Source organism: Nomascus leucogenys, chromosome 18 (genome assembly GCF_006542625.1).
Source record: "Nomascus leucogenys isolate Asia chromosome 18, Asia_NLE_v1, whole genome shotgun sequence".
NCBI classification, from domain to species: Eukaryota; Metazoa; Chordata; class Mammalia; order Primates; family Hylobatidae; genus Nomascus; species Nomascus leucogenys.
In genome coordinates, this window is record NC_044398.1 from 2,405,819 (window position 1) to 2,427,557 (window position 21,739).

Sequence of the window (21,739 nt, forward strand, 5' to 3'; positions counted from 1 at the left end):
GTAAAAATTCTTCTCAAAGTTTAATAATAGTTTTATCAGCAGAGCTATTTTAATCCACTTCACCCCAGAAATATTTAAATGGAAAATACAGAGAGACTGGAGACCAGATGACATTTTTCATTATGCATTTGCATTATTTCACATCTTCAGAATAACAATACTAATACAACCACTGCCAAAACTACTGAAATAGTTTAGCATATATCTATACTCTTTTTTAACCCTCATTTTGTTTTAGTTTTACAAGTTTAATGTTCTCCAATCCTTTTATTGATGACTCTCTAGTCTTTCTGGTTGTTTAAAGCTTGTTCTTTTGTAGATTACTTAGGAAAGGCTTTGGAAAACAATAGTTACCAAGTTTTTGCATTCTATACTGGTTTATGCCTTTATACTCACAATTAAGTTTTGTTGGGTGTAAAATCCTTGGCTCACATTTTTTTTCCATCAGGATATCAAATGTGGTACAACACTTTGTTAAGGCATAAGGCAATGCTGTTGAAAAGTCTGGTGATGATCTAATTTTCTTTCCCTTTTAAGTAATTAGTTTTTGTTTAGATAACTAAAGGCATTTACTTTTTATGGTTCAGTAATTTTACTAAAATTTATATTAATGTTGGTCTTTTTGGATGTATACTCTCTGGTGCTCTTTCAACATTAATTTCAATTTTTTTTGTTAATTTCATGATGATTTTTCATTAAGTAGAGTTTTTAGTATTCTTTTCCTTTGATTTTTGTCTTCAAGGACTACTGTTATTCATATGTTGGATATTCTTTGCCTATCTTCACTATTTACCACTTCCTCTAGAATCCTTTTTGTTTTATTTTTTGAGATGGAGTTTCACTCTTGTTGCCCAGGCTGGAGTGCAAAGGTGCAATCCCGGCTCACTGCAACCTCCGCCTCCTGGGTTCAGGCAATTATCCTGCCTCAGCCTCCCAAGTAGCAGGGATTACAGGCATATGCCACCACACCTGGCTAATTTTGTATTTTTAGTAGAGACAGGGTTTCTCCATGTTGGTCAGGCTGGTCTCGATCTCAGGTGATCCACCTGCCTCGGCCTCCCAAAGTGCTGGGATTACAGGCATGAGCCACCACACACGGGCCTCCTTTTTATTTTTATTTTTTTAAAGATTTACATTCTTTTTACTCTTTTCTTCTTATATAATATGTATTTCCTCTCGTGTTCTTTCTAGTTTAGTCTTAGTATCCAAAAACATTTTTATATCTTTACTGAGATATGGTTCAAATTAGATACAATTCATCTACTTAAAATGTACAATTCAACATTTTTAGGTATATTCATAAGTATGTGCAACCATAACCACACTCAACTTTAGAATATTTTAGCATTTCAAAAACACCCTCCCAACCCTTTAGTTATTATCCCCTATTCCTGTATCCCCTGAGCAGCCACTTAATTACTTTATGTCTCATAGATTTGCCTGTTCTAAACATTTCACAGGAACAGAATCACTGCTGATAAAGACATACCCAAGAAATTAAACCAAGAAAAAGAGGTTTAATTGGACTTACTGTTCCACATGGCTGGGGAGGCCTCAGAATCATGTCGGTAGGTTAAAGATACCTCTTACGGAGTGGCAGCAAGAGAAATGAGTAAGATGCAAAAGCGGAACCCCCGATAAAATCATCAGATCTCATGAGGCTTATTCTCTACCATGATAACAGTATGGGGGAAACCACCCCCATGATTCAAATTATCTCCCACCAGGTCCCACGTATAACACATGGGAATTATGGGGGTACAATTCAAGATGAAATTTGGGAGGGGACACGGAGCCAAACCATATCATCCCACCCCTGGCCCCTCCAAATCTTATGTCCTCACATTTCAAAACCAATCATGCATTCCCAACAGTACTCCAAAGTCTTATTTCAGCATTAACCCAAAAGTCCACAGTTCGAAAGTCTCACCTGAGACAAGGCAAGTCCCTTCCACTTATGAGCCTGTAAAATCAAAAGCAAGCTAGTTACTTCCTAGATACAATGAGGGTATAGGTATTGGGTAAATACAGCCATTCCACATGGGAGAAATTGGCCAAAACAAAGGGGTTACAGGGCCCACGCAAGTCCAAAATCCAGCGGGGCAGTCAAATTTTAAAGCTCCAAAATGATCTCCTTTGACTCCAGGTCTCACATCCAGGTCACACTGATGCAAGAGGTGGGTTCCCATGGTCTTGGGCAGCTCTGGCCCTGTGGCTTTCAGGGTACAGCCTCCATCCTGGCTGCTTTCATGGGCTGGTGTTGAGTGTCTGCATCTTTTCCAGGCACCTGGTACAAGCTGTAAGTCGATCTACCATTCTGGTGTCTGGAGGACAGTGGTCCTCTTCTCACAGCTCCACTAAGCAGTGTCCCAGTAGCGACTCTGTGTGGGGGCTCCAACCGCACATTTCCCTTCTGCACTGCCCTAGCAGAGGTTCTCCATGAGAGCCCCACCCCTGCAGCAAACTTCTGCCTGGGCATCCAGGCATTTCCATACCTCTTCTGAAATCTAGGCAGAGGTTCCCAAACCCCATTTCTTGACTTCTGTGCATGACCCACATGCTCAACATCACGTGGAAGTTGCCAAGGCTTGAGGCTTTCACCCTCTGAAGCCATGGCCTGAGTTTTATGTTGGACCCTTTCAGCCATGGCCAGAATGGCTAGGAAACAGGGCACCAAGTCCTTAGACTGCACACAGCACAAGGACCCTAGGCCCTGCCCACAAAACCATTTTTACCATTTTTTCCTCCTAGACCTCCAGGTCTGTGATAGAAGAGGCTGCCACAAACATCTCTGACATGCCCTGGAGACATTTTCCCCATTGTCTTGGAAATTAACATTCAGCTCCTTGTTACTTATGCAAATATCTACAGCCAGCTTGAATTTCTCCTCAAAAAACAGGATTTTCTTTTCTATCGCATTGTCAAGCTGCTAATTTTCTGAATTTTAATGCTGTGCTTCCCTTTTAAAACTGAATGCCTTTAACAACACCTGAGTCACCTCTTGAATGCTTTGCTGCTTAGAAATTTCTTCCATCAGATACCCTTAATCATCTCTCTCAAGTTCAGAGTTCCACAAATCTCTAGGGCAGGGGCAAAATGCCACCAGTCTCTTTGCTAAATCATAACAAGAGTCACCTTTGCTCCAGTTCTCAACAGGTTCCTCATCTCCACCTGAGACCACCTCAGCCTAGATTTCATTGTCCATGTCATTATCAGTATTTTTGTCAAAGCCATTCAACAAGTCTCAAGGAAGTTCCAAACTTTCCCATTTTCCTGTCTTCTTCTGAGCCCTCTAAACTGTTCCAATCTCTGCCTGTTACCAAGTTCCAAAGCTGCTTCCACATTTCCGGGTATCTTTGCAGCAACACCCTACTCTACTGGTACCAATTTACTGTATTAGTCCATTTTCATGCTGCTGATAAAAGATTTACCTGAGACTGGGGAAAAAAAAGAGGTTTAATTGGACTTACTGTTCCACATGGCTGGGGAGGCCTCGGAATGATGGCAGGAGGTGAAAGGCACTTCTTACATGGTGGCCGCAAGAGAAAATGAGTAAGATGCAAAAGCGGAAACCCCTGATAAAACCACCAGGCCTTGTGAGAGTTATTCACTACCACGAGAACAGTATGAGGGAAACTGCCCCCATGATTCAAATTATCTCGCACTGGGTCCCTCCCACAACACGTGGGAATTATAAGGGCACAATTCAAGATGAGATTTGGGTGGTGACACCCAGCCAAACCATATCAGGATGTTTGGGTTTTCACATTTTAACTCTATGTATAAGGCTGCACCCAAGATAACGCTTCCATTCCATGAATGGGGGCTATGCATCAAAAGAGAACTTTAACAAAGAAAGTAAACTCATTTTTGAATTTTAAGATCACTCTGGCATCCTGTTTTGAGGTCTGCTAAACTTGCAATGCTGGGTGAAGATGACTTCACAAAAAAAACAATGTTGAAAGACACCAAGAGACTGTAACTAGTTGAGATTCCATTTTTCCTTTATAATTTATTTGCCACAATTTTAAATACTGTAGATCATACAGAATCTGTTTTTTCTGCCCAAAAATGGGGGTCCGTTATCAACAGACTCAGCCCCAGCCTGGTTCAGGACAAGCTCGTGTGGTTCAGAAGGTAGATCACAGAGCAGGTTGTACCCATGCCTTTGCCAGCATAATGAAGTTGACTCTTTTGGGGTGTCAAAGCTCCTCTCATATTCTGTTACATTAAGGTAAAAACTGAGAGCCCATAGCAAGGGCCCCTATCTAGACAAAGCCTAATCATCTTATCTTGGACTAATTTCTCTGTTCTTTCTATAGCCTGTGGTAGACAAAATGTGCCCATCAAAGATGTCAACACCCAAATGCCTGCAACCTTTGAATATATTATATAGGAAAAGGGACTTTACAACTATAATTAAAATTACAGATTTTTAAAATAGGAAGATTACCCTGGATATCTGGGTGGGTCCAATCTAACCACATGAGATCTTAAAAGCAGTGAACTCTTGCTAGGGCAAGAAAGATATGGCAGAAGGGGAATTCAGAGAGATTGAAAGCATAAGATTCATCTACTAATGCTGAAGAGGCCCACAAGGGAATTCAGAGACTGAAAGCATGAGATTCATCTACTAATGCTGAAGAGGGTCACACAGAAAGTATGAGAAGGAATGTGGGCAGATTCTAGAAACAAAGACTAGCCCACAGCTAACAGCTAGCAAGGAAATGGGGAACTCGGTCCTACAACTGCAAGGAACTGAAATCTACCTAATGAGGCTGAAAGAACTCTTATCTAGGGACTTCCCCTTACAGCCTCTAGCTAAGAGCCCAGCTCAGCTGACAATCTGATTTCAGCCTTCTGAGGCTTTAAGCAGAGGACCCACTTGAGCCATATTGTGCCTAGATTTCTGTGCCATGGAACTGTGAGATAATAAGTGGGTGTTGTTTTAAGCTACTAAGTTTGTAGTAATTTGATCTAGCAGCAATAGAAAATTAATACATAATTTTTTTTTAAAAAGCAGAATTCGCAAGCAAATGTGACTTTGAGCATGATTCTTTTTTTTCATTGCAAATATGTGATGTAGGAGTCTTTGAGTTATTTGCTTGAGAATAACAGTGATAAACTATACTCCTATCTGTGCTCCTCAGTATTTGGTTGCATTCATTGGAAGACTGAGGCTCTACTTAGGGGATTTTTTTCCTCCAAGTCCTTCTAGAATACCCTGGAATGGAGAATGAATTTTAGGAGATCAGGACTGCAGCATGAAGATGAATTATCAAGCTACTGTACTAATCCAGCTGAGGGATGATAGGACAGGGTTAGCTGGTATGGAAGAGTCAGACTGGAGAAGGGGACATTGATGTTGATTCCTAATAGTTCTAGAATGGCTTACTAGGTGGATGGTGGGGTGGTATGCAGGAAGTAAATGGATATTGAAAACTGAAGCTCAGCTGATTCTCAAATTAGTCACTCCCATTTGGGAATTAACATGTTAAGTTGATAAAATCATGTCAGTGGAGATTACCCAGGAGATATTTATGGATGTTTTAAAATATAAAACATAAAAGGAGGAATGAGGAAGCATTACATATAGCGACTAATAGAGAGGAGAATCTGTTGTTTGGGACTGGAGAGAGAAAAAAGAAGAGGCTTAGAAAAGATGAGAAAGATGTTGGCTAAGTTAGATTTGATACATCGCAAATGAACTAAAAAAAAGTGGTACATGGTCTCTTTTTGTGTTAGTCCATTTTCACACTGCTATAAAGAACTACCTGAGACTGGGTAATTTATGAAGAAAAGAGGTTTAATTGACTCACTGTTCTGCATGGCCGGGGAGGCCTCAGGAAACGTACAATTACGGTAGAAAGCAAAGAAGAAGCAAGGACCTTCTTCATAAGACAGCAGGAGGTGGGGAGGAAATGCCACACTTTTAAACCATCAGATCTCATGAGAACTCACTTACCATCACGTGAACAGCATGGGGGCAATCACTCCCATGATCCAATCACTTCCCACCAGGACCCTCCCTCGACATGTGGGAATTACAATTTGAGATGAGATTTGGGTGAGGACACAGAGCCAAATCATCTCACTCTTAGATGGAAAAAAATAAGTAGGGGGAAGGCATGAAGCTAGAAAAAGTTCTTGTTAGCTACCAGGGAAGACTACCAGTCCAGGACAGCTAGATTCCTGTCTTTGTGAATAATGATGATGGTGGAATTGGCTACAGAAGACAGAGGCACAGGAAAAAGTGATAGTGTTCAACCAGCCATTTGCACATAGGAAGCTTCACAAGCTGGGTGTCTGTAACTTGGGGAATATTAATATTGTGTTCCTCTCGAGTATATTATTCATTCAGCAAAGATTTAGCTGTTTACAAAATCATTTACAGAGAAATTGGAGACTCTTTCATCCCCTATTTCTGTGAAAATATTGCAGCTGTACTAAGACTGAAAAATCCTAGTTAGCTTATATAGTAGCTACCTATGCATTCAACAGTTTCCTCATGAAAAGCTCACAATGACTATTCTTGGTACCCTTTGTTGATCTGAATCTGTGAAAGTATTTGACAGTTGCACAAAGCAGCAGGGAGAGAAAATAAGTTGCCCACATGCAAGAACCTAAGAGGGCTTCCTGCTGAACCACCAGTTGTGGAGAAAGCAGCCAACCAGGGGAAGAACCATTCAAGGCAGAATGTTCCTCATTTTTCCAGCTGATTTAGGTGGACTAAAGAATTAAAATTCAACCCATTCCAAAGCACCAAATAATAACTTTATGCTGTGGAACTAGACACTACACTTTCATTCTCTTTCCTAATGTCTTTGTTTTTGGCTAAGAATAAAAATAGCTGTCAAAGTTCCCTCTCTCAAGCTCTGTTAACACACCTAGTCCAAAGGCGCATGTGGGTCATGTCTCTAATGTATTTTATTGCTGCCTTTTAAAATTCCCCTTGAGATGCTGGCCCAATATTGTTGCATTCAACCACATTTCTACCACAAGGATTAAAAAGAACTTACGTATAATTTTATTCTATTCTGCATCAATGCCATACACACACAAAAAAATGTTTGGATCACTTAATAAGTTATAACATTCTATGTTTTAACATTAATAACAAGGACATAAACGATCATTTCCTGAGTTAACAGTGCAATGTAAAATTTCATCTGTATTGCTAATAAGACATTTTACAGCATAGAAACATGATCGAAGTGATCATTTACTTTATCATGTCATAAAACACAAGTGCTTACTGCAGAACAGTGATATAATTTAAATGGCAAGGAAATTTGTGATTCATAACAAAGAATCCTGTATGTATTTGTTGCCATGATTAACTTTCCAGGTCAAATATCAATAGTAAAATAAGTTATGGTACAAAAGAAAGCCAAGAAGTTATCTATACTGAAGGAACATTTGATTTCATTTAAGAAACTGAAGGCTGGATTCTAGTTAACCTTTTATTATGTACAAAAATGTTCTCTTAAAAAACCCTAAGCAATCACAAATTTAGATAAACTAGTTGAATAAAGGACAATGACAGCTCTTCATTATGCTGTAAAACTATGGATCTCATTTTTGGAAAAGTTGAGATCATGCAGCAACCTGAAAAACAAATAAAAAGCACATGTTTCTTAGGGAAAATGCTTTAAAATGAAGAAATAAGAGCAGTTTACCACCATAATCATGATACTTTTTCATTTTTCCCATTCACTATTAAAAAAAACTGTCAGTTCTTAAAAAATTAGTGATTAGTAGTAACTCCTAAATATCATGAAATATCTAAGCAGTGCTCAAATTTTCAACTAGCTCATAAATGTCATAATTTAAAAAAATAGTTTCAATCAATATCCAATTAAAATTTACTCATTATGATTGGCTGATAAGTCTTTTAGGCATCCTTCGATCTATAAGATCCCCCCAGATCCCCACTCCATCCTGCAATCTATTTGTTGACAAAAATCAGATTTTTATTTGTCGAGTTTCCTAAAACCTTCATTTTTCTACATCCCCGTGGTATTCCTTAATAATATGTCTCTACGTCCTCATATTTTCCATAACTTAATAAATGGATCTAGAGGCTTGATTAGACACAGGTTCAAATCTTTTTGACAAGACTATTTCATAGGTAATGCTCCTCTATCTGGAGGCATGTAATAAATGGTTGCCTCTCTTTTTGGATGCCAGCTACCATTATGATCTATGTATAGATCCATTAGTTCATTAAGCACTGCAATTGGTGATATTCTACTTCTATCATTCTTTATTCATTAATCAGCTGAGGAATCCTATAAAGAAAAATGTCTGCTCATTTATTATGTGATTATTCAGTAGTATGGCTCATATAACAAAGGGAGAATAAACGTTTGATTTTTTCCCCTTTATTCACCAGTTTTCAAAGAAACGAGTTGATTCCCCTACTATTCTATCTTCATTCTCCCCCTACTGAACAGGAAAAGCAGAAATACTGCGTATTATTCAACTAGGAAAATAGTATAATAACTACTTTTTTACCACTTACTCTATTATAAATGTAGTCACTTGGCTACGCACTTCACATGCTTAGGTATTATTACTTATTCATTTTTATAGATAAGTGCACTAAAGCTTAGAAAGGTTAAGAACTGCTCTAGGACACCCAGCAAATGATTGTAAGATGCTTGTAAGTGGTAGACCTGGGATTTAAACCCCAGCAGGCAGCTCCCAGAGGGCATACATATACTCACACAAAGGGCCAGTAGGGCACAGGAGTTGAAGCCAACGCAGTGCAGCAGTAAAGCCTCTCAGTATCTGGGCCCACGCTACCATTCCATCCTGTTCTCCCAGGAAGCAGCTTCACTCTAGCCAAACCAGTCTAGTCTTCTGTATAAATCTGCACCCCTAACGCATCTGCCAGTTCTCTCTGCCTGTACTATCCCCTTCTCCATCTCTCTTGACTGGTAGGTTTTAGTCCACATGCAGTGCACATGATTTTTTTGACCATGCAGCTCCTGTCTCTCCAACACACACATCACTAGGTGAAAGTAACCCATCTCTCCCGGAATTCCTGTAACACCTTGATTTTATCTCTAGTAAGATATTTATGGTGTTCTGAGTCATACTTTAGTTATCAGCATGCGCATTTGTTTCTACCACTAGATAGTGTGGTCCTTGAAAGCAGAGACTGTTTTACTAATCTCTGTAATAAAGTGCATATTTAATGGATAAAGAACCATTACTGGCCAAGTAATGATAAGCTGCTTATCTATATTTAAAAAAAAATAGGTTTGAGTCTTTCTCTGTTATCATACCATAGAAATTGACAAATGTTCACCAAATATGGAGAAGATGTCTGGGATGGCTCTATTTATAATATAATCTATGTAGCAGACATGAGATTAACTTTGGAGCACTCTAGGAGTGGACATCATAAGAAAGACTCATTTTTCAGAACAGCAAAAACTATAATAAGAAACCCATATAATTGCCAATCAAGAAAAATACACCACATCCATTAAGATGATGAGGATAAGGAAACCAAAGAAATGAGTCCTAACTGGAAGTCCCAAGGGCAGCTACTATGAATTTTAAGTACTGATTTGAATCAAGTTACATCTCAAAATGCAACTCTATGCAGTATGTTCAGGAGTGAGTAATAGCAGGAATCCATATGTAATGATTAATAAATACTCCTGAGCAACTCTGGGTAAGCCAGTTAGTACAGCATTGAAAGACTGGCTCTGAGGTAAAACTGAGAAAAGAAAGCCATATAGGTTCTGGTCAATTTTTTTTTTTTTTTTTTTTTTTTGAGACGGAGTTCCGCTCTCGTTGCCCAGGCTGGAGTGCAAAGGCACGATCTTGGCTCACTGCAACCTCTGCCTCCTAGGTTCAAGCGATCCTCCTGCCTCAGCCTCCCAAGTAGCTGGAATTACAGGCGCCCACCACCGTGCCCGGCTAATTTTGTATTTTTCGTAGAGACAGGGTTTCACTATGTTGGCCAGGCTGGTCTCGAACTCCTGACCTCAGGTGATCCACCTGCCTTGGCCTCCCCAAGTTTATGGTCAATTTTAAAAAATGCAAACATGATTCTAATTATTTAAAAGTATTATTATACTGCAATCTATAAAGTACTCATTGAGATAGTTCTAAAATAGCAGAAGCAATACAGCAGAAGACAGTACAGCTCTTTGCCTTTTTTCCTAAAAAAAAAATTTTATATTCAAACTATGTTAGTCTTCATTGTAATTTTAATAGTTTTGCTTGAGCTTTAAAAGAGCAAAAGTTTATACAGAAACTTGAAAAATCTTTTTAAATTGAAAGAGTTTAACTAAAAGAACATTTTTCTTAAAGCATTAAAATACAGAAATATATTTAATTAAAAATAAAATACATTTTAAATACAACATGGAAGAAAGAAGTTTTTAATGCCTTTATTGATTTGGGGGGGTCAATCTTTTCTATAATTAAAATCTTAAATAAAAAAGTAAGATAAAAGATTATCTATGAGGACTAAACTCTGATTTTTTTTTTTTTAATCTTGCCCAAATTCCTATCTAAGGGGTCTGGGAAGTCATGCCCTACAAACCCTAAATTCTCATCAGATGGGTTTTATTTAACCCTATATATCGTGACTTACTTTCCAACCTGACTCTGGCGTAACATTATGAGACAAGGAAGAAAATAAATATATTTTACCCCAAAACATGTTTCTTTGCCATATCTTGAAATGGCCCTGCAAATCTATCCTTTGTGGGGGAAAATTTGCATCTGTAAAGAATCCTATTAACATAGCTAGCTCTTTTTCTTCCGGGCCGGCCCAATCTGAAGAGGTTAACTAAGAATCTAATACCTTTTAAAGGTCTGAAATAGGAAACACTGTCATCTATCATCTCTAAGGGCAGCCACTGTAAGACTTCAAAAGAACCTTGGTCTCCACAATCTTTTATCTTAACCTGAACATTCCCTTTCTATGGATCTCAGGTCTTTAGACAAACTCAACCAATTGTCAACCAGAAAATATTTAAATGTTTAAACTTACCTAGAGCCTGGAAACCCGTGCTCCGCCCCCAACCCAGCTTTGAGTTGTCCTGCCTTTCTGGACCAAACCAATGTATTTCTTAAATGTATTTGATTGATGTCTCATGCCTCCCTAAAATGTATCAAACCAAGCTATGCCCCGACCACCTCGGGCACATGTTCTCAGGACCTCCTGAGGGCTGTGTCACAGGCCATGGTCACTCATATTTGGCTCAGAATAAATCTCTTCAAAGATCTTACAGAGTTTGACTCTTTTTATCAACATCTAGAAATGTTAGGCTTAGTCACCTACTAAATAAGAATAGGGCACTTAAAAGAGCCATATTTTAAAATTATCTAGAAATCCAATAGGGGCTATATTTAACCAAATATTTTAAAGTGCCACTTTAAAGCTAAATCACATTAAGATGAATTTCAAACAGGATTGCCACCACCACTGATTTTTCATGATCCATGCTTCAACTATTAGTCTTGCCTTATTTGTGTTCTAGTCTTCCCTTTTTGTCTTGCTGCTTGGCTTTTGATCACATATATTATTTACTAACTTTCACTCAGTTACAGAGAATGAAGATGAAAAGCTACAATGAGATGAACATTCCTCATTAATTACTATATATTATAAAGCTTTGATGGAAGAAGAGGTTGGGCCTAATGTCCCAAATAAGATAGTGGCACCAATCTTGTGAGTGTAACCATAATGGCACCCATCACGAGCAGAGAACACTGACTGCTAGCTGTAACTTACTTTTGTGTTTTATCTAACAATATGCATAATCCTGACCTCCAACTCAAACTATAGGAAGATTTAAAGACTTTGTTATTTTCTAAAACCGTAAGATTATTAAAGTGCAGTTTCATATAAATAGGAAGGACTGAGAGATGCTTGTTATGAAAGATCTTCAGTTCAGTGCTGGGCAGTCTGTTTCCTACTCACCTTACTCCTTGTTCTGTAAATGGCACTGGTCCACAAATGCAGATGAGAACTTTGGATTTCTCCAAATTTCCTTCCAAAAATTCAGAAAGAAGAGCTGGTGAAATATGTCCCTGTTTGCCATTCCATTCAGAAGTAGGTGCTGAGAGAACAAATTCAACATCCAGTCTAGGGAAAAGAAAAACAGTTTTTTAAAGTTTAACATATTATTAACATGTTTCAAGTTCAAGAATATATTTCTCCCCTAAAAGAACAATTTAATATATAAAGACACACTTGCTAGAAAAACACTGAAAAAAATTATAAGATTTAACAAAAACATATAGGTAAATCTATATTTACTAAGGATTAGCTTTTCCTATAGATAAGGAATGTAATTTGGCATTTTTTTTTTAAATTGAACTAATTATCCAAGCATGGTAGCTCACACCTGTAATCCTAGCATCTTGGGAGGCCAAGGTGAGAGGATTGTTTGAGAACAGGAATTTGAGACCAGCCTGGGCAACCCAGTGAGACCTAGTTTCTACAAAAAAAAAAAAAAACCAAAAAAACAAAAAAAAACTGCTTAAACTTAGCCAGGTGTGGTGGCATGTGCCTGTGGTCCTAGCTATTTGGGAAGCTGAGGCAGGAGGATCGTTTGATCCAGTGAGCTATGATTGCACCAGCCTAGGCGACAGAGCGAGAACCTGTCTCTTAAAAAAGAAATTAATTAAAAATAAATATATAAATGAAATAGAGATCCCAAGGGATCTCAGAGAACGCCACATTTCTATTAATAATCTACTAGTATTGAAAAAAAAAGAACAAATACTGCACGTTCTCACTTATGAGTGGAGCTAAACCCTGTGTACATAAGAACATAAAGATGAGAACAATAGACACTGGGGGCTCCAAAAGGAGGGAAGTGCAGGGAAAGGGGCAAGGGCTGAAAACCCTCCTAGTGTGAACTATGTTCACTGTCTAGGTGACAAGATCAATAGAAATCCAAATTTCAGCATCACGCAAGATACCCTTGAAACAAATCTGCACCTGTACCCCCTGAACCCAAAATAAATAATAATATGCTGGTATAAATCACAGCAAATAGCAATTACCAGTGACACACGCATTTTAATCTCTGGCTCACACCTCTCCAGTGATTTCCAGATCCTTACAACCAGTTTGATTAAGAAGCCTATTTGACTTCTTACTGTCGCTGTCTCAAAGGCCCTCAACCTCAACCTCACAATCTCTGTAACTGGCACCACAGTCTGCTTGGTTATACAAGCCAGAAACCTCCCGTTTATCCTGGGAACCTCTCTCTCTCTCACCCTCCATATCTAATTCATCACCAAGTCCTGGCTCTAACTCTGTTTACCTTTCAGCCTTCACTGCCATAACACTGCCTGTTCTCTTTCTTCTTTCTGTAATGGCTTTACCACCCCCATTCGTCAGTTTTCAGCTCAAGCATCATTTCCACAGGGAAGTATTGTGCCTCCACAAGATTGAGGTCCTTTGTTTCATGTGTTGTAGCAATGTTTTCTTTTTCCTTTTCTTCATAGCCATTTACTTCAGGTTTTAAATATGTGGTCACTAAGCTGATTACCTATTGTCTACCTTCTCCACTAGACCCTAAACTCCAAGAGAACAGGGGCTATGTCTGCTTTGGCTATCTCTGTATCCCTACAGGCCAGCACACAGGAGGCACCCACATAGTATGGCATGAAACAGATGAAAGCAAAAGGGTACAGGATTAAAACAAAGTCTCACAATGTAACAACAGACTATTTCTTCCCATGGGCTTAGTAATCTATTATACAAATTGCTGGTGAAAAGCCACGGTAAATTCAAAATTCTGTGTTGTACCTGCTCTGTCTGCTCTGTTGCAGCAAACACAATTAATTCTTAACCATTTCAATAGCATCAAATCGAAAGCAGTTCTAGATGTTCCAGTGAGTAACTGAGTAGCAGGAATTCATGACACATTAATTTAAACCGCATGAAAAAGCTGAAGTGAACAGCTTCTCTTGTGAGGGGACAAAGGAACTAAATATGAAAACAGAAACAAGGTAAGGCTGGTACAGCTGCCCTCACATCGCTGTGCCTCAGCTGGATTAAGTTTCCCAAGAACTGAGGAGCCTGGCACAAGCAGCACAGACCAAAGAGACCAAAGAAGAGCACCAGCAGGGGCTGGAGAACCCGCCTCAGCTCTCCACAGACTCCAGCAGGGGCTGGAGAACCAGCCTCAGCTCTCCACAGACTCCAGCAGGGCTGGAGAACCCGCCTCAGCTCTCCACAGACTCCAGCAGGGGCTGGAGAACCAGCCTCAGCTCTCCACAGACTCCAGCAGGGGCTGGAGAACCCGCCTCAGCTCTCCACAGACTCCAGCAGGGGCTGGAGAACCTGCCTCAGCTCTCCACAGACTCCAGCCTCTAGGTCTTTCCATTTGTGGAATGAGGTTAAGAAACGAGTAATCTCTTACATCTCTAATATTCTTTGATTTTATATTAAAAACCCCTACAGAATTATGTTTTATTTCTTAACTTCAAGCTTCCCATTTAGGATTAGCAGCAATGCTAATCCACTCTATAGCCTCCCCAAAGGCTAATCCACAAAATAGCCTCCCCAAAGATATTCGCTAACTTATTTTTACCTTCTGAGCACTTAAAACTAAGATAGTTTTAAATAACTTCAGGATGTGGTATTTGCTTACTGCTTCATGAGGGCAGGGTCCTTGTCTGTCTTGTTCAGTACTGTATCCAGGCCTCGCTCAATTAAGCACACAAAAAAATGCCTTTTGAATAAAGAAATGTATTTACAAAGAGGCCATGTTGGCTAAAAATAAAAATTGTACTTAAAAGAACAAAGCCATGTGCTTTGTTCTGGGATCCACAAAATTACCTATAAAAATGTATATGAATTCATCAATGCATTTTTCTGGAAAAAAGATCCATAATCTTTCTTTCATCAGATCAAAGGGTCAAAAGCAGCCATAAAACCACTGTCTTAAATTTCCAATTATACATAGATATTTGAATAAAACGTGGAAATTGTCCTGTTAAATTAAAAGATAAAAGATGGTCTCCTGTGGCTCTATTTCAAATGAGCCTATCACTGCAATAAAATTGCTAAACTAATACTGAAGTTTCTGTAGTCTGCTGTAAGTACCTAGACATAATTCTTCTTTACTGGGATGCTTTATAAAAAAGACTAATCAGTGATATATTTTCTGCAGGTATCCACTAAATGGTGATAAGTAACAGATCCTTACATAAATGGTATAAACTTCTCATACATTTTGTATTTATTCACATAATGGTCCCTTGACTACAATTTTACACACTCAATGGAAAAGGTGAACAGAAAGCACGGTTGCAATCTAAGGTATTGTAAAGAGGCTGTTATCCTGCTTATCTCCTTTTCACAGGCTGAGAAAAGAACTTAAACTGCAACAGGAGCATTCCCAAGTTAAGACTCAATAATTCTTTAATGAAAGATTTTTTATATCAAAATATAGATAATTCCTGTGGAATACTCTCTCCTGGGTTTTCTGAATGAAGGCTAACTTACTGTCTAAAAAATTACAGCTTTGAGATGCTGGAGACATGTGGGGGCACACAGTAAACATCTTGAAATTCCTTTATAATTTCGAAAGTGCCAGAAGGGGTTGGGACCCTTGAAAAGGTTACCTGAAAATAAATTCAGATAACCCATAAAATACAAAGTAATATGAAAGAGGGAGAGAACAGACCTGCTTCTGATGAGTGATCTCAAACGTCAATCTAAGTAAGCTTGTCAAAAATTTTATTTTAAAGTAGGCTGACAGTGATCTGAAATGACAAGTCTTGCAACACAAATGTATTCATTTAGTCTAAATCATTAGCAGTCATCCAATGACTTATTCCCTCCTCCTCTAGCCAATCAGCTTCAGCAACTTGCCTCCTTCATTTTCTCACACAAAGTCCCTTACCTTCCCATTTTTACTGTCACAACTCCAGATCAGGTTCTTATATCTCATCTAAAATACTACATTAACAGCCTTAGCCCTTAATCTATTTGATAAACCATTGCCACATTAGTTCCCCTAAAAACTGATACAACTTTGCAACTTTTTTGCTTAAAAGCTTCAGTGATTCCTCACTGACCTCAGATTGGTATTTCAGAGTACTTGGGGCCCCAGCTTTTCCTGTTTTTCTTTTTTCTAGCTAAAGAAAATGCCTGCAACTGTAGTAAAAATTGCTATGTGCTCACAGGAAAAAAATCTCACAAAACTAGGAATCAAAATTAGATAAAACATATACAATTATATATGTTTCCATAATTACATGGAAACATTTCTTAAAATGAATCTAATGAAACACTAGTATGCCTCCAGATGTTAGTAGTTATCCCATGAAAGCAGGCTAACTATCAAGTAAGTCTGTGACATACTGGGTTCAAAAAAGTTAAATATATTTCTTTAGAATTTCAGAAAGCCTTAAATATGCTAAGTTCAGAGTAAATCTTCAAGAAGGCATATACTGTTTCCCAAATTTATTCAATCACAGAGTCCATTCTGGGGAACACATTAACATTTCAAAGAACACATTCCAAGCAACACAACATCTGAGGACCATCTCCTGGAAGAAACCAAAAGTGCTATAAGGCTCCAGATTGGTGGGCTGCATATCTGTGTGCATAAGAGGCTGGGGAAAAAGAAACGGTTTCAGGTATACTGTTCAATTTACTTCTTCTTCGGGCATCATCAGCTTTTGCTATCTTAAATGGAACTGCCACATTGCTAGTCCCAATACTGACATCAGAAGACAAAAACATATAGTCCACAGAGCCTGTTGGCACTACAGGGAGATGAGCCGCAGAGTGTCACTGTGCCTTCTTCCTATGTCTATCTGATATATAATATTTACTTCACATATTAATTACATTCAAGGTCTTTCAGCACCTGATTTTAGCCTATCTTGTTTCCTCAATTGTAAACAAAAAGGATCAGAAATGATAACTGTTAAGATTCCTTCTAAAACTGATGTAAGGTTTAATGGGTTTATTTTTAGTTATTCTGCATCATTCTCCTTCATGCACAACATTTATTTCAACAAAACAACTCTACTCTGTCATTAAAACACTAGAATATCCTGGTCCTCATGTCTTATGCAATCCCACTACCCAAAATTATTTTCCCGCTCCAAGAAATGCTAATCATTTCCCAAAGCCCAGCTCAAAAGCCCCTTCTTCCATGAAGCTCTGATATTCGCACCCTCACAAAAATGGAATAAAATTCTTTTCACTAGATATCTATGGTATGTTTTTTGTTCCTCTCAAGGCACAGACTTTACAGTCACTTACGTACTTTAGAACTTCACCACCACTAGGGTAGTCTTACTGATTTCTTACCTTTTTGTAATGTCAAGCACATTTTGCAGGGAGTGAGCACACAAATGTTTACTGATGTAAATGGTCTTCTATCTTCTGTTGGTGCGTATAAGTGGGTAAATAGTCCCCTTTCCTTTGTGACCCATTTCCATGCTGCTTAGAATCCCTTTATTTCTCCTCTTTCTTTTGCCCCAACTAACCTCCCAATACACTCTAATGTAAAAATAATGACACTAACAACATCACTGCTAAGGACACTGTCAGTGTTAATGTCATCATCAATGACAGTGTAGGCTGGGTATAGTATTCTCTGCTAAGTGCTTTCATTTTCAGAGGCTATTTGTCAAAATGTAACAGATGCTGGAGAGGACGTGGAGAAATTTTACACTGTTAGTAGGAGTGCAAATTAGTTCAACCATCTTAGAAAACAGTGTGGCGATTCCTCAAGGATCTAGAACCAGAAATACCATTTGACCCAGCAATCCCATTACTGGGTATATACCCAAAGGATTATAAGTCATTCTACTATAAAGACACATGCACATGTATGTTTATTGCAGCACTATTCACGATAGCAGAGACTTGGAACCAACCCAAATGCCCATAAATGTTAGACTGGATAAAGAAAATGTGGCACATATACACCATAGAATACTATGCAGCCATAAAAAAAGGATGAGTTCATGTCCTTTGCAGCGACATGGATGAAGCTGGAAACCATCATTCTCAGCAAACTAACACAGAAACAGAAAACCAAACACCGTATGTTCTCACTCATAAGTGGGAGTTGAACAATAAGAACACATGGACACAGGGAGGGGAACATTCCACACTGGGGCCTGTTGGGGGGTTGAGGGGCAGGGGAGGGATGAATTAGGAGAAATACCTAATGTAGATGATGGTTGATGGGCGCAGCAAACCACCATGGTACATGTATACCTATGTAACAAACCTGCATGTTCTGCACATGTACCCCAGAACTTAAAGTATAATAGGTATCAAGAGCCTTAAAACACTTTGACCTAATGATTCTTCTTTATCCTGAATAGTTAGAGAGGTATTGAACAATTTCTAGTCACTATGTCAAATAATAGAGAATTAGTTAACTAAATTATGGTATGCCCACATGACTGAACACAATGCAGTTATTAAAAATCATGGTATACTGCAGGATTTACTAACTGGCACAATGGGCACTTTGGGCTGGATAATTCTTTGTTGTAGGAGGGCTGTCCTGTGAATCGTAAGACATGTTGCAGCAATCCTGGCCTCTACTGACTAGGGGTAACACCTCTTCCCTCAGTTGTGACAATAAACGTTTCTGGGGTGGCAGAGTTGCTTAAGGTTGAAAACCACCTGTTGAAAATATTCTTTATGTAAAAAACACACAATATAATAAGCAGAAATGTAGTTATAAAAATTATAGTTAGTATGACTACATTATTTTAAATATACAAAACAAAAAGGTAGGTATGCATACGAATAGAAAGATACAGACCATAAGGTTAATAATTGTTCTTTGGGTGGTAGGATTATGGGTGATTTTTTTCTTACACCTTTTCTATATAAACATGTATTAATTTTATAAAGAGAAGGGAAAATCAACAAATGCTGTTTATAAAAAAATGTACCACTACCTTTACTAAAATAAGATTAATGGTCTCCAAGAACGACCCATTTGAAACAAAAGGAAAATATTTGTTATATTTATATACCACAAAATGTTTTCTAGAAGTCAACCTCATTGTCAAACTGTATCACCTGTCCCACCCCTCAAAACTCATTCTACAAAAGCAGAGACATCACAGAGCTAGGGCATTCTGCTGATGGGAGCAGGTGGGCCAGCGTGTACTGAATGAACTGAGCCTCATACACTGATCACGTATTTGGGGGAAGGATAAGTGGAATTTAGTTTGGATTTCAGTTTACATAATTAGTTAAATCCACTACTGCACATATTTGCCTTATGTTTTGTCTCATTTTTCATAAGAAAAAAAGGATAAGATTTTGCTAGACTTGGAACGTGGTGAATTGAATCCAAATTGCTAGAACAATCAAGTTTAATAACACATTTGGATAAAATTTGGGTACACATTTTTTTTTTCTGTTCAGATTTCATACTTAATGACATGAAAATCAGATTGAAATAGAAAGAGTAGTATTCTAAAAATTATTTATGAAGTATCTATATTTTTGCAATTCTACTGAGGGAAGTAATTAGGGAAAACGAAGAGAATCATTCCCCGGGCTGCATGAGAAAATAAGCAAACACAGTATCGTATCACTGTTGGATCCATGTGTACAGGTACATAATAGATGTTACACATATTTCACGAATGAATGAATGAATGTCTGCTACAAACATACTAATTCTGGGCTAGGCACCTATATATGCTAACTCATTGATTCCCATGTCCAAATGATTCTGTGGTGTAGGTATTAATGTTTGTTTTATAGATGGAAAAACTGAAGCTCAGCCAGATAGAGTAATTTGCCCAAGGCCAAGAGATTAATAACTTTCCATTATACAATTTTATTTTGAAGAATTCCATTTGCTAGTGATATTATCTAGATAAACTCTGAGGACAAGCATAGCACGCTTGCTGAAAATATCCGGTCATATGTCAGCCTCAGAATCCACAATTCCTATCCCTCTCCTTGTTCCACAAAGGATGGAGTAGAAGACTGGGACCTAATTATATAGACAGTAGGGTATTTCTCTTAACTACAAAATTTTTTTTAATATTTACAATTCGATAATAATTTAACAACAGAAGTGTGTTCCAGTAACATATTTTGGCATCAGGAACTTTATTACTAAAACTATAAATGATATAGAGAGGGTCAAGATGTGGGAAAGAGTGATGATTTACTATATTAGAAAATGAAGATCCTTAAATGCTAACTAAAATACAACTGTGACTAATTAAAATCATCTCAACTTAAATCTTAACTTTTACTTTCTTTTTTTGCATGGGACACAATAATTATGTTTTGGCTGAATAGTACTAGCAAACCCAACTGATAAGCCTTTAAGGCCAGGGTTCTCCTATTTTTACATCAAGCCTCAGAATATGGTAAAATTCCTGCTAAATCTTCCAAAGCCATATACACAGGCATGGTCATTTTGTTTTCTAGCTAGGGCTTGACCTGACCTCACTAAAACAAAACAAAACAAAACAAAACAAAATAAAAAAACCCAAAACGCCGGGAGTCTATGGGGATCATAAATTACACAATACTAGGAGTCAGTGCCTCAAGCAAGGACAGCAAAGTCTCCAGAAAGACGTTAGGGAGGAGAGAGAAAGAGCACACCCAAGCCAGCAGGGGAGAGCAAGAAGAGAAAGAGAAGGAACAGTAGAGGGAGGATAAAGGCAGGCCAGAAGTTGGAACACTATCACCTCTGTCAGCAAGCTGGGGAGTACCACTCACCTGGTGAGTGCTGTTAGAGCCAGACACCCAGACATGAAAAAAGGAGGCCTTTCCTCATCCTCAAAACTCCAGCCTATGTAATCTCACCAACCCAAATTACGTAGATCAAAACGAAAGAAAAAACACAGTTGACTCTGTTAAAAGATACTTTATGTTCAGAGACTGTCAACACATTAACAATTAATTTATAAATCAAGTAGAAGTCAAAAGTACAATGTCTATTCTTCAAAAAATAAAATTTTACGAAATTTCTTTTATAAGGTAACTATCTAAAAGAATACCTTAGCCAAAAAAATCATCAGAAATACTTTTCTAAAAAACCGTCTTAAGCCTACCTATCTCTGTTTACTTTTTAAAAAATTATTATACTTTAAGTTCTGGGATACATGTGTAGAATGTGCAGGTTTGTTACATAGGTATACATGTGCATGGTGGTTTGCTGCACCCATCAACCTGTCATCTACATTAGGTATTTCTCCTAATTCTATCCCTCCCTTTGGCCCCCACCCTGTGACAGGCCCTGGTGTGTGATGTTCCCCTTCCTGTGCCCATATGTTCTCATTGTTCAACTCCCACTTACGAGTAAGAACATGCGGTGTTTGGTTTTCTGTTTCTGTGTTAGTTTGCTGAGAATGATGGTTTCCAGCTTCATCCATGTGCCTGCAACGGACACGAACTCATCCTTTTTTATGGCTGCATAGTATTCCATGGTGTAATGTGCCACATTTTCTTTATCCAGTCTATCATTGATGGACATTTAGGTTGGTTCCAAGTCTTTGATATTGTGAATAGTGCAGCAATAAATATACATGTGCATGTACCTTTACAGTAGAATGATTTATCATGCTTTGGGTATATACCCAGTAATGGGATTGCTGGGTCAAATGGTATTTCTGGTTCTAAATCCTTAAGAAATCACCATACTGTCTTCCACCATAGTTGAACTAATTTACACTCCCACCAACAGTGTAAAAGTGTTCCTATTTCTCCACACCCTCTCCAGCAGGT

At 38.2% G+C, this 21,739-nt stretch overlaps 1 protein-coding gene across 3 annotated transcripts in view; it reads right to left on the reverse strand.

Moving 5' to 3' along the window:
• Positions 1–7,004: 7,004 nt before the first annotated feature.
• Positions 7,005–21,739, reverse strand: part of LOC100603380 (cytochrome b5 reductase 4) — a 111,449-nt gene continuing 96,714 nt past the window's right edge. For all 3 annotated transcript variants that reach the window (XM_030798239.1, XM_030798240.1, XM_003258288.2), the window contains 2 exons: positions 11,954–12,118; positions 7,005–7,608 (listed from right to left, as the gene is read on the reverse strand). In XM_030798239.1, coding sequence (XP_030654099.1) covers positions 7,554–7,608; positions 11,954–12,118 — 220 coding nt within the window. In that variant the 3' untranslated portion in view covers positions 7,005–7,553. The remainder of the gene's footprint in view (positions 7,609–11,953; positions 12,119–21,739) is intronic.